The sequence below is a fragment of the Pelodiscus sinensis genome, chromosome 6 (assembly GCF_049634645.1).
Source record: "Pelodiscus sinensis isolate JC-2024 chromosome 6, ASM4963464v1, whole genome shotgun sequence".
In the NCBI taxonomy this organism is placed as follows: Eukaryota; Metazoa; Chordata; order Testudines; family Trionychidae; genus Pelodiscus; species Pelodiscus sinensis.
In genome coordinates this window covers 27529358-27548326 of record NC_134716.1, presented here as the reverse complement: position 1 = coordinate 27548326, position 18969 = coordinate 27529358, and the positions used below count along the sequence as shown (strand labels likewise).

The window sequence follows — 18969 nt, the reverse complement described above, 5'->3', positions numbered from 1 at the left end:
TATGTGAGACCTTTTCTGAGTGATAGTGGATTCATGTGGGTTGCTGGAGTACACAATGCAAAAAAGATTAGTTAGGTTTGAGTCTGGGGGTTGGATAGAGGACAAGTGGAATTGGCATCTTTAGATTTATAGCACAGCACAGGCCTTGGAAGGTATCATCCATAATTATCTGCTTTTGATCTTCGTGACGTTTGTACCTAACAGTTTCCTTGTTCCCAGCTTTCAATTATGGGTCAGGTTGGTCTTGAATACATTTGGTTTCACCCCCTATTCATCAGTGACTGCACTGAACTGCATTTATCAAACTGCTGTTTCTGTGAATTGTCAGGTTGTTGAGTATAATCGTTCAGGCTGCTCTCTCTCTCGCTCTCTCTCTTTTTTTTTTTTAAGATAGACAGTTAATGATGTGCCCTTTTTCTGTGTGGGTTTACTGTTTTCTTTATTTTTTTCTCTCTTCTGCGAGTTCTGAAGTCACTTATGATAAAATCAGGAGGGCTTCTTAATGTGGACAAAGCTGTGTGCTGATTAGCCAGTAGTCTGAATAATTTATATTACAAATTAATAACTGTCACATTTCAGGGTGCAGTCCAGACCAGTGAGGGGTTGTCATTGCCTGTCCTGCACCCAATACTTCACTGTTTTAGTTCCCAATGCAGGTCACTCGTAAACAACCTCCCAGACACATACCATAAGTGTCTGTATATATAGCTGCAGGCCTGGCCCAGCAACCTGTCAGTAACACACTAGTCAAACTCTGGCTTCCACCAGCCTTGGTTACTACTTGCAATGAGAAGTCAATACGCTCCCAGATCAAAGTTTATTCGAACAGTAAAGGAGGCAGCATGGACAGTTGTCAGCCGACGGTCAGGGCAGTGTGTGTGTGTATGTTTCCGAGAAAAGGTTTAACGTCCGTGCCTTTACTGCTAGGACCGGGGTCCCATCGCAGAGGGTGGCCAGCAGGCCAACAGACGCCCCGTTATATAGGAAGAGCTTATTACATCTTAGATTTCAGCTGCTAGAATTTCATAATTCCTTCGCAGCGGGCAGCCTTGAGGAAAGACTGAAAGATGCCCCAGTGGATCCTGTCACCTGGGAGTGACACAGATCCAAACGCCCAAGCTCTTCCTATAACTGTCCCTTTAGACCGGCTGAAGTTCTTTTAAATTGTGCTTGGTTCTGTTACAGCAACTGAAGGAGGCAAGTTAAAGCTTAAACAGTTACAGGTTTATTAAAGAAGCTTATAAATCATATGGTTACAATGGCTATTGCTCTATTTCTTAACTATTAGCAAAATATAGGTCTTAAAAATGGTTACAAAGAAGATAAAGATAGAAAAATAGAAATAATGGTACCAAGTAACAGCTTACTCTTTCTATGTGTACACTTAAGACAGAGGACCACATCCAGGTACCATTTTTACCCCCTTCTGTGTCTCTCGACTCCAGCATGTCAGGCCAGGGCCGGTCCCTCAATTCCTAGGAAAGACGAAAATACGAGGTGGGCGTCCCCATAGAACCTCGGGAGGTCAAACACCTAACCCGACCAGCAGGTAGAGGGTAGAATGACACTCAAAGTGAGTGTGTGCTGGGCCCATCTTTTATAATCATGAGGTCACGTATTTCTCTCTCTTATCTGTCATGCCAATTGATGCTGGTCTGTCTGCTGTGAGACCAGTTCTTACAAGGGAGTTGTGAACTTAATTTACACTTGTAAGAGAGAATTGAGATGATTAAATTTTGAAGTACTGGACATTGTTTTCTCAGTGGGAAATTCCTCTTCCTGGGACTGTGTGTGTTCGAATCAACATAGGTGCCAGCCGCAGCCTCGAGGCCAGCTTATTGACTTAGCTACTCTCTATCCACATATTTGTGTTTCAGCTTCTCAGGATCAGATGAGCCAGCATAGACTATGCTGATATTATTGCTCCTTCTCTGCCCTGTGCTTCAGAGAGGCAAATAAGATGGATGATATGGGGTTATAGTCTGTCTGGCCACAACAGTTCAGATATAAAAGTTATATTGCATCTACAAAGGGTCAGTATTCAATGGTTTGCTACTAACAAACAGTTCAGTTTAAATACAGCACTGGATTGTGTTTGCTAAAATGCATTTTTGCTTTGTCTCCTGGCATTTCTCCTCTCTGCTGTCTCAAGGACCCTCTATACTACTTACATGTAATGTTGCTACACATGTTCCATCATGATATTATTAGCCAGTTTATTAGTTTTCAAATTATACCTCACAAGGCATATGTTGTATAAAGGTTATAGTAAATGGGGTGTCATTACATGGGTGCTTTTGGTCAAAGTAGCAACTGTTGACATGTCCTTTCACTAGTCTTAACATCTGACCTGTTTGGACAGGAGCCACAGAGAGACCTACCAACATCTTGTAGGGAAAAATAGTTGGAGGAGGGATACTTGTGTGACGGCGCGTTGGGGGTTCCCCGTCTCCTGCACCCCGAAATGGCACAAACAGACTGCACCAGCCAGTGGAATTGAGGGTGGTTTATTGCTCCTCCAGCACAGCGCAGCACAGATGTAGTCTGGTCACAGGAACTGGGCTAGGATGCCTCAGGCCCCCTTGAGATGGGGGAGACTGGGCCCCTAAACTCCAGCCCCTTCTCCTAGGCTCTCCTCCATGCCCTCCGACAGCCCGCAACCAACTCCCTCACTTCCAGCCTTGCCCCCCAGCCAAGGCAGCATTCCACCTTCCTTTGTTCCTCTCCATGGGGGGTGTCTGGCCACTGGTTTGCATAGTGACTCATCCTGTTTTGCTGGGTCGTGGTACCCACAGCAGCCAGTGGGGGTTACCCCAGAGCCAGCAGCATAGAAACCAGCCAGGTACCCCCACTACGTCACAACTTGCATTATAGAGCCCCTGCTGGGATTCCACAAACACTCCAATTTTTTTTAAATGTAGCTGTCATGTTATTTTTAAAGACAGATTTTCTTGTTCAAATCCTCTTTCTCTGCCAACTGAACACTACAATTCCATTAACAAACAGGGGAATGTAGTAAGAATTCCAGAAGTCGGTCCAGTGAAAGATTATTACCTCCCTTCTTTTGTCTCAAACAAGCTAATTAACTGAACATTAGTAGGTCCTTTATAATGTGTATTCTGGTAATGTAAGATAGGGTCCTTGAAACTGTGTTAGTAAACAGCAATCAAATGAGTGAATGGAAATCTTAAAATAAAGAATGGTCGGTTAACTTTAGTTGGACGATAGGTGCTTGTATCATATCAACCAGAGTTGATATACATCCACTGCTCAGGGGAAGAGAGACAATGTATGCTAGCAGCTCCAGTGTGTTTTAGGAGGTAATTTGAAGGAGGCAACTAAAATGTACAGGAGAAAATGTAATTAAGCAGAATGTAAATACTTAAGTTAGACTGTGGGTCCAGTATACCCTACAGGGTTTAAAATAAAGGGTTACTGTGCAAACAGCATAAGAAGTGCTTTACAAGAAAAAGAAAAAAAAGATAGCTGCTTTGTGATACTGCCAAAGTCACATCACTTCTTGCCGTGATCTGCACTGTGAAGCTAAATTTTCTCCAGGGTTTATACAGTTGACTCTTCATTCAGCTCCTCCTTCAAAGTTCTGATATCCTTTATACACTTGGGAGATTTATATGTCTGTGACAAAACATGAACCTAGATTGCCAATTCTTCAGAACATTGTTGTTGAATATTACAGTTGGCTGAGTTTGTGGATAGATAGTATAAAAAACACAGACTGAAGGATACTCAGTAAATTAAAACAACACGTTGCAGACAAAAATTAGTGAAAAGATGGTCCATGGAAATCATATCAGGAATGGTAACCTTGAAATGTGCTACATCAAAAATGTGTTGATCAAGATGAAAGTGTCAGCCGACGGTCAGGGCAGTGTGTGTGTGTATGTTTCCGAGAAAAGGTTTAACGTCCGTGCCTTTACTGCTAGGACCGGGGTCCCATCGCAGAGGGTGGCCAGCAGGCCAACAGACGCCCCGTTATATAGGAAGAGCTTATTACATCTTAGATTTCAGCTGCTAGAATTTCATAATTCCTTCGCAGCGGGCAGCCTTGAGGAAAGACTGAAAGATGCCCCAGTGGGTCCTGTCACCTGGGAGTGACACAGATCCAAACGCCCAAGCTCTTCCTATAACTGTCCCTTTAGACCGGCTGAAGTTCTTTTAAATTGTGCTTGGTTCTGTTACAGCAACTTAAGGAGGCAGGTTAAAGCTTAAACAGTTACAGGTTTATTGAGGAAGCTTATAAATCATATGGTTGCAATGGCTATTGTTCAATTTCTTAACTATTAGCAAAATATAGGTCTTAAAATGGTTACAAAGAAGATAAAGATAGAAAAATAGAAATAATGGTACCAAGTAACAGCTTACTCTTGCTATGTGTACACTTAAGATAGAGGACCACATCCAGGTACCATTTTTACCCCCTTCTGTGCCTCTCGACTCCAGCATGTCAGGCCAGGGCCGGTCCCTCAATTCCTAGGAAAGACGAAAATACGAGGTGGGCGTCCCCATAGAACCTCGGGAGGTCAAACACCTAACCCGACCAGCAGGTAGAGGGTAGAATGACACTCAAAGTGAGTGTGTGCTGGGCCCATCTTTTATAATCATGAGGTCACGTATTTCTCTTTCTTATCTGTCATGCCAATTGATGCTGGTCTGTCTGCTGTGAGACCAGTTCTTACAAGGGAGTTGTGAACTTAATTTACACTTGTAAGAGAGAATTGAGATGATTAAATTTTGAAGTACTGGACATTGTTTTCTCAGTGGGAAATTCCTCTTCCTGGGACTGTGTGTGTTCGAATCAACATAGGTGCCAGCCGCAGCCTCGAGGCCAGCTTATTGACTTAGCTGCTCTCTATCCACATATCTGTGTTTCAGCTTCTCAGGATCAGATGAGCCAGCATAGACTATGCTGATTTTATTGCTCCTTCTCTGTCCTGCATGCTTCAGGAAGGCAAATAAGATGGATGATATGGAGGCAGGCTGTCTGGCCACAGAAAGGAGCTGATGAGTTCTTTGAACTAATTTGCAAACCATTTAGCAACTTCATCAGTATGGGAAGTCTGAAGTTTATTTGTAATGAAAATCTGGAAAGGGCAGTTACTGGATTAAAAGGCACTACTAAAATTCAGGGATAAAACATAGATGTTCTTAGAATAACTTCTCTATGTAAATGACAAACATTCCAAAGACACAGACAAATTGAGCATTTCAGAGGATGGAAAACTCAAACCAGAACAAATCCATTAGTGGTCTATTAAGGTGCATGGTTAACTGAAGAATGAAGTGGCAAGCAAACATCACGCTGCTTCCTACTACTGTATCACTGCAGTATGAGATTGTTACCACAGTGTCATCTGGCCATCTTGTTGTGAGCCAAACTTAGAAAGTTCTCTAGAAGCACTCAATTATTCTCTCCACTTTCAGAATAAGTAAACACAGCTAATCAAATTCACACCGCCAGGTTTTACGATATCTGTTGGAGCAGTTCAGTAAATAGTGATTATTGGCATTGGAAATGGTGGCGACAGCAGTACTAGCAGAGGTTTTCATGCCACCTCCATCTCTAGAATTCTCAGCACTTTATATTCAGTATGTTAAAATGATCCAGAAATGGATCTTCTAGGATGCCTCAAAGATTTTTAAGTAAAACCTCCAAAACAGACAGTTGATTTCTGACAGCTCAGCTCATCACCCCTGTACTTGTCATGCTCAGTTTCTGATCACACACTGCTTAGTTATAGCTCCAGGGCATAAGGACCTATTGGGAATATACTAAAGTTGGCAGTTTTGTTGTGTGAAGTTGCAACAGGGAAACACACAGTCAAAAAAGTGAAAATACTACTACTGTTTTAAAGAATTATTGAACCAAGCTTAACATACTAAAACAAACACAAAAAATTCAAGCACAAAAACATGGCAGAAAACATTGGGAGTCCACATTCTCGATACCAATCTCAGGGCTTCATTAGACCCTGTGATTTTAAAGCTTGATTTGCATTTGTGTGTGTGTTTTGTTAAAATGTAAAGTAAGCATGTTACTCAAAATTGCAGTCTTCCCCAGGAAGTTCAGATATTATCAGTGCCTCCATATCACTGGTTCAGCTATGCTATGCTACAGGAATTCTGAGGTCTATATCATAAGTTCTCTGGTGCTAAGATATTAGAAGGTGTCTAACAAATGGATTGTGTGAATGAGGAAATATTCTTTTATATGCTAAACCATTCACAGCTTGCTTTTTTTTAGAAGTTATAGCTCCAGAGCATTTGAAAAGAATGAGCAATTATTTCATACTTTAAAATATAATGCTCATTCAGCAGTTCTGAGAGGCCTTAACACAGCAAGATATTTAAGCAGGAGAGAAGTCCCGTGGAAATCAATAATGGCATATTTAAAGGGAGTCATATGCTTAAATAACTTGCTGAGCTGGATCCTCTTGGGCAGGTTTTCAGCTTCTTATTCCATAAAAGAAATGTTTTCAAAAATTCACCAATTGCTTGTCAGAGCAATATGAGCAATTTATTACCGCATCTCCTTTTGAAGAATTAGCAATGGACTTGACCATGGCATATCTTCGTTTTTAGATTTAGATGTGTGGTTACTTTCTTAAAATGATTTTATAATGTGCCGTTGTTGCATTAAGACACAATGGAGCATGTTTTTGAGGTCCCAGTAACACATGCCTTGGATTACATGGTGTGGGAAGATAGAGCATCATCAAAGAGTACAATAAAGAAACTTTGACAATTGGTATCAAAAGCCAAATTGCTTGCCTGGTAACATTCCTTTGTCTCTTTCAGAACTTTCTGTGTATCACGTTCATGTTGCATATTGCTAGTGATCGTTGCTGGATACTCATATAGTTATAGAAATTTAGTGTTGGAGGGGTCCCTAAGAAATCATCTAATTCAGTCCTCCCTGCCTTCTCCAAAAAAAAAAAAGATCGCTTATACCTAGACTACCCCGACAGATGTTGGTCTAACATTATTCTCAAAAACCTCTAGTGACAGAGATACTATATCCTCATTTGGAAGAGGATTCCAGTATGTAACTATCCTTAGAATCACAAAGTTTTTCCTCATATCTAATCTAAATCTCTTTCTATAGATTAAATTGCTGCTTCTTGTCTTGCCTTCAGTGGACATGGAGAACAATTGATCACTGTCCTCTTTAGAACAGTGCCTAACATATTTGAAGAATTTTTTCAGGTTTCTCCCCCCTCCCTCCCATCAGTTTTCTTTTCACAATATTAAACATACCTGCTTTGTTTAACCTTTTCATCATAGGTCAGATTTTTAAACCTTTTATCATTTTTGTTGAAGCTTTCTTGTCTCTCTCCAGTTTGTCTATATCTTTCTTAAAGAGTGGCTGCCAAAACTGGATACAGAACTCAAGCTGAGGCCTTCACAGTGTTGAATAGAGCAAAACTGTTACCTTCTATGTTTTAAATAGTACACTTCTGTTAATACACTTGAGAGCGATGTTGTCATTTTTTTTTTTGCAATTTCATCACATTGTCAGCTTCCACTGGCATTAGAAGGAGCTGTTAGATGATGAACAGTTTAAAAAATCAGGTCACTTTTATATGCCACAACAGGCGTTGATCCTTCACTTATGGAAGTTAATGGTAAAACTCAGTTTACCATTAGGAGCCTAATTTCAGGCAGTCAGTTTAGAAAATCTTGACCAAATTATGTATGCACTTTAAGGGACCCCTGCTGCCTCATTTTGTTGTTTTTAAAAAAGGGCTCATGCACTGTTTGTGCGCTACAGTGAAATATGCTCTGTATCAGGTGTTTTTCACAGTTGTCCCGCTAGTAAGATATAGACTGCAATTCAGCAAGCTGTTCAGTCTCATAGACTCATAGACTTTAAGGTCAGAAGGGACCATTATGATCATCTAGTCTGACCCCCTGCACAGTGCAGGCCACAGAATCTCGCCCACCCCTCTTAGAATAATCCTCTCACCTATGTCTCAGATATTGAAGCCCCAACATGCAGAGAGTCCTTCAGCTGTGATCTGTGCCCAATGCTACAGAGGAAGGCGAAAAACCTCCAGGGCCTCTGCCAATCTACCCTGGAGGAAAATTCCTTCCTGACCCCAAATATGGCGATCAGCTAAACCCTGAGCATGTGGGCAAGACTCACCAGCCAGACACCCAGAAAGTTCCCTATAGCAACTCCTATCATCCCTCCATTGACCTATTTCCATGAATCATATGAATCAGTGGAACTAATCAAGAAGGCTAGGTCCATCAAAGGCTATTTACCAGGATAGTCATAGATGCAAAATCATGAATGATCCCAGATTGTGACACCTCATGTTACTTGCACTTTATTCTGCATTTAGTACCTTTCATTCTAGTTGGGGCTAAATTGGAGAGGAAGGTGCTGCTCAGTGTGAGTGATGGCGTTAGACTCATGCTGTCTTATGTCAATGGGAGAACTAAAAAAGAATCCACCTCTCTAGACTCTCAGTCCATTGCTCTGCTACTACAATATTTTGGGCTCCATTAACTCTTATGTCAGTTTGCTGTATCTGAGGGTCTGACCCATCAAGATAGTCATCCTACAAATGCAAGATATTGTTCCTGATGGAAATCATGTCTGATATTTAAAGAGTACTTAATTTTAGCTAAGAATTGTTTTTATCCTGATGAACCATTAACCATTAATTCAAAACCTGTGCATATTTAACAAAAAGGTTTATTTCCAGAAAAAGGAACTATTTAAACAAAACAAAAGACAATTAAAATATTTGCTGAATGTTGCTTACATTTGTTCTTCATATAACTTCTCAAATTAAAATGTGTGCATATGCAACACGTATAATAAGAAAATAAAAATGTATTCCATATTGTACAGTCTGAAGGATTCAGTTTAACTAGAATAATTTTGCATAAAAATTGCTGTCTTTCCCTCTGTTCCTTTCTTTTCTGTAAATGTGAGAAATTGATAGTCTCTTCCTATGTCTCAACATGATAAATGAACTAATTTAAAATATTTTCCATGCCTCATCTGTCCGCCCCACAAGGTTGTCAATGAGCTAGGATTGGGAGCTTTCATGCCAGTAGTCCACAGCGAGGAGCAGTATTATTTTGAAATAAGACTATTGTTTCCATGGCAAAGTTGGAACTTTTTGGAACTTGTGCTGAGATCTACATACTTTCAGGTTTATGCAATAAAGATGATAATTTTATGAGATTTCTGAGGCAAAGGGACTTTTGTTTGCTTGGTCATAATAAAATCCTTGTAGTGTTCTTTTTTCCTTTTTGGTCTTTCAGGTAAAAAAACAATTGGGGGGAAAAGCAAAAGGTGGAGAGACACTCTAGAAATATTGAACTTTTTAAACATTAGGCTTTAATTTTTTCTGTCTGTAGTTTAATGTAATTTTTTTGCAATACAAGTAACAGTTAATACATTTAAATTTGAGGGAAGTGATTTGACAAATGTTCATAATGGCTTAGAACTGTAAGACACACATCACCTTGTTCTGCAACAGGCTCAGATTTTTCTGAGTATTTATTGTGTGGACTTTAAGGAAAGAGTGGATGGAAAAGCTTGGAAAACACTTATTTGAGATGCTACAGATAAGTTCGTTTTGGAATTGTTGAACTTTTTACACTTAATAAAGCATTTTAATGTGCCTTTAGGGGATGCCATAACTTTGCTACTCTGCCTTATCATTCTAGCCTGTTCAAATAGCACAATGCTCTACTGAGGTATCACATTAAAGTTTGACTCTAGTTAAAAGTAGATTTTGGCTTTTTGCTGAACACTGCACATTTCTCTTTAAGTTAAATGGTCCCATACGCTTTTTAACTCTCAGGGTTTCCTAATAGACTGAAATACAGAACTTGTTTAAATATTTTCCCCCAAAATTCTTTGTTTTTAAATAACTTTTCCACTTTGTACTGGAATATCCCTTTCCTCCCTGGATTTGATATCTGTACTCATATGGACATTGTTATTAGCACAGCTGTGACTTTAAATTGGCCTCCTCTACACTAACTTGAGCCAGGTGATTCTTGGCTAGTGACACAAGCTCACTAAACTGTGGCTGTCCCTCTCATATCGTATAATGTTCTGCCCACAATAGCCCTCTTTGATAGAGAATACGCAGACAAGCAGCTGTGTTCCCCAGCCATTGCCAGTGTATTCCACATTGCTAACATTTTCCTTCCCAGAGGCAAAGTGCATTCACCTATGTAATTGGCCATGACCTCTTCTTGCCCAGAGCACAGGGACTCAAGTTCATTCCCATTTCCATGTTTTAAGACACAAGGCAGCACATTGCTGTCATGCCAGTGGGCAAGCCTCAGGGTAGATGAAATTTTGATACAAGTACTTGTATCATCGTCAGAGGTTTCTGGTCAAGCTTGACAAGATTCCTGCTTCTAAATATTTTGACATGCAGGTCTTCAATGCTACTGTCTCTGTGTCAGGACAGTTTCCACCTGTGTTGGTGGTGATGGTGACTTTTTAATTTAAATTATCTCTTTTGAATTTTTGTAGGGATAAAAGAAAATGTTTATCTTCATAGCTTATTGATATCAACCCACAGGCTAGCTGTTCTCAGAAGGATGGGAAATATATTGGTTAAGAGATGCAGGTACCTATTTTGTGATAAAGAATTTCTTTGCATTTTTTCCCAGTAAAGTAAATTGCTTGCAGGATATTGCTAAGAATGTAATCCTTTCAGTGCTGCATCTCAGAAGATCTAGTTTAAACTGCTTTCGTGTGTGTGTGTGTGTGTGTGTGTGTGAGAGAGAGAGAGAGAGAGACAGAGACAGAGACAGAGACAGAGACCAGTGATTTATTTAAATAGTGCAGTTGCAGTCCAAAAATGTCCTGGGAAAACAATGTAGCCATAGAAAGCATTTATTTTTCATAAGGACTCCATGCCAGATTTTACACGTCCAGGATGGTCCCAGGATCCCTTCACTACAGGAATGATTCAAACCCAAAAGTTACAAGAAGTATCTCCACCACCTTTGAGAAGTGTTAGGAAGTGCTCCTTTAATTTCTAACAGACTAAGTGGGAGTCCTAGATAGAAGACAGCTTTAATTCAGTCCTGTGCTCCCCAGCCACCACTCTGGTGCTGACTATATCAGGGATGCACTGAACTGATGCATAATCTGGTTCTTTTGTCATCACCCCCACCCATTAAGTACCAAAGTGGCCTGGTCCCCTGGATGTATTCTGCTTTTATACAAAATTTGAATTTATCACACATGGAGCTTGTATGTTGATTAAAAAGAAGCCCTTTAATAAATAAACTTTCTTCCTGAAGAATGTTAAAAGACAGCTTCTTGCCAGACCCCCTTATTTGCCTTGCTTTGAATATACTCCATTGGCACACAAGTAAATCATTTTAGGCTTTCATTTTGTGATACTTGCAGGTTGCACCTAATGCAGGCATGATGCTAATTTTAAAGTCACCTTTTAGTGTAATCTTCAATTCATTTGTATAGTGTGATGCTGAAATGGAAGGAAGAAAATGAAAATGAAATACTGAAGCAGGAAAGGCAAATTTAGTGTTTCAAAGCCACATCTACCAAACAAATTTAGTTTATCCTGTAGTAAAAAATAAATGGTATATAGGAGACTAAAATTAAGCTGAAATAATAACCCTTTCCTTATAAAGTGATGACTCTCAGACACATATTCATATTTCAGTAAGTAAACGAAGTAGGAAGTAAGCAAGGGATACAGGTGGTAATGACAGAGTGCTTTCTTACAGAAGTCCCTGGTATAGATTGCGTTTGGTAGAAAGTAGGTGATTTGTGTTCATTGTCAGGCTACCATAAATAAATAAACTCTAAATGTTGTGATTCTGCTTGTAGAAAAGTGTAGGTTTTCCTTTTGGTATTTGGCAGTGCTTTAACATATACTATTTATATAGAACTTATCAAAGATTTTGTACATCTCTGTATAAGGAATATAAAACACTTGTGTATTTGTGAATATGCTGGCCAGATTATGTAAATGAAGGTCAGTAGTACTGATCTCAGCCTGCTATATGAGTTCTGTGGGAGATCATGCAAGCCCCCTTTTAAAATTCTGCCAGCAACAATGGGAAATTTCTCTGTTTTGGATGATCTTGCCTCTTTTCTAATCATCCCTGACAGTGGTGACTTAAACAAAATTCTTTTGGAAGGAACAGTTTATTGTTTTCAGAATTCATCAAGTTGTACCAAACTGCAAGAATATTTGTTTAAAAATCCACAGAAGTTACTTCCATTTATCTCAGAGGATCTCAGGAAGCACTGTGATTGGAGTCAATATAAGACAAACTGGATTGATTATTGGAGAGAAGCCCATTCTCTCTCTCTCTCTCTCTCTCTCTCTCTCTCTCTCTCTTCCCTTAACATAGATTTGTTTTGTAAGTTTTATAATATTATGCAGTAAATTTCATTTTGTAAATTGATGCTTCTTGCTAAGGCATAGAAATGTTTGGGAAAATTAATAATCCAAATCATTATTTTTATAAACCCCTCAATCTCCGCTTATCTGTAAGTCCTTACCTTCAGAGAGCAATGCTACTGGTTTTAATTCATGATTCTGCTAGAGACTGGTATTTTATTTTGTAAATATTAATCTCTTTGTGGGAAGCAGTGTCAATTTTTTATATAAGGATGCACAAAATTCATTATGTAAACAATCAGCAAGCTTTGTTCTGAAAAATACTGGGGTCTTTCTACCCCTACTGAAGGCCATACTTTTAAAGCCATTCACTTTGTGTATGTGGAATCTTTTGGTATTAGAGAATTGTTCTACGAATATGAAATCAGTTGGCATCAAAACACTTTTTGTTTTGAGGGCAAACAGAAGCATCTTTAAAATTTCAGTCAAATATTAATGTATTATTCTCTTCTATAGTCTTAATCTACAGTTATATAAACAATTTTATGTATTCTTTATTTGGCATTGCAGCTGGATTTCTGATTGATCCTCAGCCACTTTCTTCAATCCTTTCTGCTTTGTAAATATATCTAGCAAACATTAAATCATAATGCTATTCTTCAGGGGTACCTAAGAAAACTGAATGTGCTTTGCCAGATAAGAACAGCCTTAGTTTACCCTTCTGTGAACATCAGGCTGGTAAATTACTATAGCTATCAAATGAATGCTAAGTCAGCATCAATGCATTTCAGTAAACATGTTATTTTTCACAAACTGAAAATGCAGAGGTTCATTGTGTTGATGAGGAATCTGAATTTGAAATACTTGGTGCAAATCCGTTATTTTTTATCATTTTTCATCAGCTCCATGTTCTTATGCTCAGTTTAACTTTAGTTTCAATTGCTTAATTTTCTCACAACTTTGGAGATTACTACTATATACTTTATAATATGCTGTATCTGATTTTCTCAGGCATATATCTTTAAATCTGATGTAATCTCTGATTTATCACTCTAGCCGATTTTGGGATTACCCTTTTAATCCACCAGTTCCAAAAGGTGAGAGAGACCAGTACTGTAAATATCATCAAACTTCAGAAGAATTTTCAAATTCCTGCACAGTGAGGACAAGATTATTGCTTGCCCTGTAGGCCTCTGCAGAGAAAATATGGGGAAGTAAGGCCATAGGTGCCAACCCCATGGGTGCTCCAGGTCTGGAGCACCCATGGGGGAAAAGTTAGTGCATGTGGAGCACCCACCAGCACCAAACTCCCTCCTCTGCCACCTCCACCCGTGCTTCTTGCATGTGGGCAGCCCTGCGCTTATGAAGTCTTCCCTCCATACTCTCAGAGCTTCCAGCTGATTTGCCACATTTAAGCTCTGGGAGTGTGGGGGAGGAGGTGGGGAAGAAGCAGGGTGAGGTGAAGCAGGACTTGAGGGAGAGGGTGGTATGGGAAGGGTGCTTGCAGTGGCCTGGGGCGGGGTTGAGCACCCTCTGGAAAAATGAGAAGTCAGCGACTATGAGTAAGGCATTTTCTTACTCCCCTATACTGACTGTTCACCTGTACACCATGTGCCAGCCTGGTACAGCTGAATTAGCACAGAGGAAGTAATCTTTGCCAGGAAAAGGGCAAGCATAGACTTCTTCCCCCCTAGTGTGAGGTGAAACAAGAATCTTTTCAGAAAAATTTTGCTAAGCTTTGAAGGATTGGCTTTCTTGGAGTAAATGTCAATTACACTGTGTGTGCACACAAACCATCCTCATTGATGAGGATCTAAATTGACCAATAGACAAAATAAGAAAAATACTGCTTGAAAGCTCAGTAGAGTTTGTTTTAAGGATATTTCCAAATATATTTTGACATTGGATATGGTTAATTTGTGTTTTAATGGTTATAAAGTCTACAATGGCTGTAACTTTCTGGCTCATAGGTGTGTAATTCTCTCCTACCCCCAAGCACAGCCGTAGTGTGTGTCTGCCATCTTGAGGCTGAGCAGTATCGGAATTATCTAGGGGTGACTATAATTCAAAGGACATGGCATCTTCGGAATCATAAGAAATGTATCATATTTAGCTCTATATCAGCCTTAGTGCTTTTCAGTTATGCCTTCTGAGAGAGATTTCATCCCTTAGAATATGAATTGGTTTTGTATGTCATAGGTTCAGAACAAAATAGATCATCTTTCCCAGGGCATACAGTAATGGTCCTTTTTCTTCCTAATCTTATGTCTGATCCCTTTTAGTACCTGCAAGAAAAATAATAGTGTGCCACCAGAGATAAGTGTGTCCTTGGAGTTAATTGGTTTAATACATACCTTCTCTTGATTCAGCAATAAAGTGGATACAATGTTAGTAATACAATAAGCTTTTTCATAAGTCTCTGAGGGGTAGCTGTGTTAGTCTGTAAAGGCACGTCTACACAGCAGGGCAGAAGTTGAATTAAGCTACGCAACTTCAGCTATGTCAATTGCATAGCTTAAGTTAAAATAGCTTAATTTAGTTTTTGGCACTGTCTATAGAGCAGGAAGTCGAAGGAAGAACACTTTTCCTTCAACTTCCCTTATTCCTCATGAAATACAGGAGTTGGAGTAAGAAGCCTCACCTCACCATGATTTTGAAATAATGGCTTGCATTGTAGACACGCTCTTTGTTATTTCGGAATAACGTCAGAACCGGACCCTTTGTCCAGTTGCTTAGAACTTTGCCAAATGTTAATCATTTGGGCAAAAATGCCAGATTTCTTCCTTGAGCTGCTGCTTTTTTTTAAAGAGAGTTTCATCAATAATAACGGTGGTTCCCAACCTTTTTGTTACTGGGGACTGGCAAACCCATTCACAAACTTTTGGATTTTATTCACATATTTACATATTAATTATATGAATGATGAATATGCAAATATAACACTACTGGTCTGCCAAAAGCCCAGCCCCCGGAGCCTCCAATGCCAGCCCTAACCCCTAGAGCCTGCCACCCCTCCACTACTTCCTAGCACCAGCCACTGACCCCAGATTCCCCTGCACCCAGCCCCCAGTGTCAGCCTCCCACCCTCAGCGCCTCCAGTGCCAGCCCTCCCATTCCAAATGCCTCTGTGCCAGCCCCCTGACCCTTAGAGCCCCCACCACCAGACCCCCCCAGTACCAGCCTCCTATTTCCAGAGCCCCACTGCACCCAACTCCCCCAGATCCTCCCCCAGTTCCAGCCCCTCCGTGCCAGCCCTGCCCCCATAGCCTCCCACTACTAGTTCAGCCTCCAGAGCCCCCCAGTACTAGCCCTGCCGCTCTCATCTAGCCCAGTGCTGCTGCCCTACCGGTTCAGAAGGCCGGGGCTGGGATACACTGCACAGCACCTTCCCTCCCGCTGCACCTGTTGGGAGAGGCGTGTCCTGCCCCACCTCTCAGCCAGGCAGGGACAGGGTCTCTTCCCAGCTGCAGAAGAGCACTTCCCTGTGCAGCGGTAGGGCTCCGCACGGCCCTCGTGCCACTCAAGGAAGTGCTCTTTCGCAGCCAGTAGGAGACCTTGCCTCTGCCTGGAGCTGGCCCCCTCAGAAGATCCCATCACTGTGCTGGCCTGGGAAAGTCAATTAACCTTTCTATATCTGTTTCCCTCTTACTGTATCTGTATTGTTCTTTCAATGGGAATAATAATACTTGCCCTCAAGGGATGGTTAATGTGTATAAAGCATTTTGAAATTTTTGGATGAAAGGTTTACAAGACCAAAGTTTTAATTTTACAATTGTTTTAGTCCGATGAGACACTGAACATTGTGGATTCACTTCCATAAGCCGCTCATGCTTTGTACTCTAGCTTTACTTGAAAAGGGTGATGGGAACCAACAACTTCACCACATTGGCAGCCTTTGCTGTGACCGTTATGTAAGTTCAAGGTAATCCCATCATACGATAGTGAGTTGGTGAAATTCACTGACGACACATTAGAGAGTTGTTTTGTGAAAGCTATTGGTAAATTTAGAGCGAAGAAAGGAGTCAGTATGTCAACTCCATATACTCAGATTGTGGAATTCGCTTCAGTCAAGGTCACTGGGTAAAATAGTATGGGTGGATTTGAAAGTATTATGAACATCAATAACATTTCTTTTTTATATAAAATATGATGAATGTAAGCAGGAGAGAGCTATATGCCCAATATTACACCATTGGCAATGCACATGAATGGAATATTTCTCCATCTGACATATTGGTTATTTTCTGTTTCTAGCAGCAGGCTACCAGACTTGATAGGCAAATTGTTTTATTCAGCAAGACAGAGGCTATGCGTTTCATTTCTCCCATCTCACAATACCTATGTTAAACACATAGGAACTTAGCATAGTGCACATATTTTAGTTTTATTGTTGTCTTGCACACTAATTCTTTTTGAAGAATTATGAATTAGCAGATTCTCGATTTGGGAGTAGGGGTTGATTTGCAGAGCAGTGTCTGGGTTTTAGACTGAAAATGATTAATAATAATCAGCTACATATCAGAATCCCCACTATGGCACCCAACTCATTAACTCTTTGTATGTCCCTAAAGAAAGACAAAAATGTGACAAAAATGTCACAGCATATTGCAAGGTTTGCAATTCAGAAAAGTTTGTTCTTTTTCAATCTGGCTCAGTTTGTGACATGTAAAATGCCAGTGTTTATGAAAATTAGCTAAGTTACAGTACTTTAGTTGACATTCTGTTCTGTTTTATTCATACAGAAATGTGTCTTCTGCAGACAGAGAATGAAGAAAATTTCCGGTGCCTGCATACAGTGTTCTTATGGGCGTTGTCCAGCGTCCTTCCATGTTACCTGTGCCCATGCTGCCGGGGTGCTGATGGAGCCTGATGACTGGCCTTATGTTGTCTACATCACATGTTTCAGACACAAAATCAATCAAAATGTGGTAAGGGTTTTCTTTTTCATATTCTCTTTCTCTTTAAAATAAAATATGGTGTGAATAGTCTTTCCTTTTTAAAATTGTAGTTAAGGTAGGAATTTACTTAGCTGACTCGGAAAGATCAAAGAAAGAAGCTATAAATGGGTTATGTCTAAAGGATTGCTCCATCTATGGTCTTTTAATGTATAGCAGGGCATTGGATCGTCACAATTTCTCCTTACATCTGGGTCTGAAAGAACTGCTTATACTCAAACAATGGTTGGGCCTGCCATACTTTTCCATTAGGACCATTACTATATGTCTGGATTCACCACCACAGTAAATCAGTAAAACACAGTAAATTTTTTTTAATTTTAAGAGTAGTACAAATACCTGCATTTATTACAAAAATCCAGTTTAAATATTATAAATATCCAGTATAAATGTTGTACATATATTATACTTCTTTAGCAGCCCGAATAAAATCTTGCAAATATCCTTCCAAAATTGCAGTACTGATTGACAATAGTTATGCAAAAATGAGAAAAAGTCCATATTCTTTGTTACAGTGCCAGAAGATCTCATCAGTTCTGAGAAAGAACCTTTAATGTTAGCTTTGATATATACTCCATTCACAATATTGTCACTAACTGTCTTGTAGATCTTATTGCATTTTGTTCCACTTTATTTCTGTCACTTCTAGTGAGAGATGATTAAGAGTCTGTATTTTTAAATTATATTTGAATTATTATTTAACATAGTTCATACAGAAGAAATACATAATAGAATCTAGGGATGGAAAACATTAATTTAATCCAGTATTTTTCAGCCTTTTCATGTTGATGACCCCTCATTCAAAGGCAATTTTTTTTACAACCTTTCCCCTTTATATTCATTATGAAAGTAAGAGTTCAAAATGTGTCATTGCTAGCAATAATACGTCCATATAATCTGTTTTGGGAAGTTGACCGAGAATACTTGACCTCACTGCAGAAGGGTGTGTAGAAGTGGAAGAGCAAGATTTGGTTTGCTTTAGATTGTAATAACATTTTCAGTACCACACAAACCCTCTGAGTGCTTTCCTTGACACTCTCGGGATTCATGATCCATTAGTTTAGTCCATCCCCAGTGTATACAAGACTGGCCTTGCAGAACACTTTCAGAACAGTTCTCCAGTGTCTCAACCAATGAGACTTCCATCATTTCCCGTGGGAGACTGTGTTCTGCAGACAAATAGAACTCTTTGTCAGGAAGATTTTTCTGTGGTCTAGTCTGAATACTCCTTTTATCAATTTCATTCTATTACTTCTATTTATAGCTCCTATACCATGCTTATCAATTCCTTTCGTTGAATGACATACAACTCTTTGAACAGCCAGTGTATTCCTATCACCATTCATCTTAGTACCGTAATTGCATAATTTTTCTATAACTATTTTGTTATCATGGCCTTTTCCTATCATCCGTCTTTCACTTACAGTCTGTAGTCCCTGCAGAACATAGAACATTTCCCACTGCCTTCAAACTTTGCTGGTGTCTTGCTACGGTCTTAGCTTCTTCCCATGTCATTATGTTTACTTTCAGTTCTGCTTCTATTGTGCATTTTCTATGTTCGCTTTTGTCAGTCCTTCATATCTTGCACTGGACCTATTGTGTTATTTGGGTCTTTCCTCCATGTGTGTCCT

General features: G+C 39.8%; 1 protein-coding gene across 4 annotated transcripts in view; it reads left to right on the top strand.

Annotated features, from left to right (window-relative positions):
* KDM4C (lysine demethylase 4C) overlaps window positions 1-18969 on the top strand; it is a 392253-nt gene that overhangs the window by 323356 nt on the left and 49928 nt on the right. For all 4 annotated transcript variants that reach the window (XM_075931603.1, XM_075931602.1, XM_075931604.1 and 1 more), the window contains one exon: window positions 17126-17311. In XM_075931603.1, coding sequence (XP_075787718.1) covers window positions 17126-17311 — 186 coding nt within the window. The remainder of the gene's footprint in view (window positions 1-17125; window positions 17312-18969) is intronic.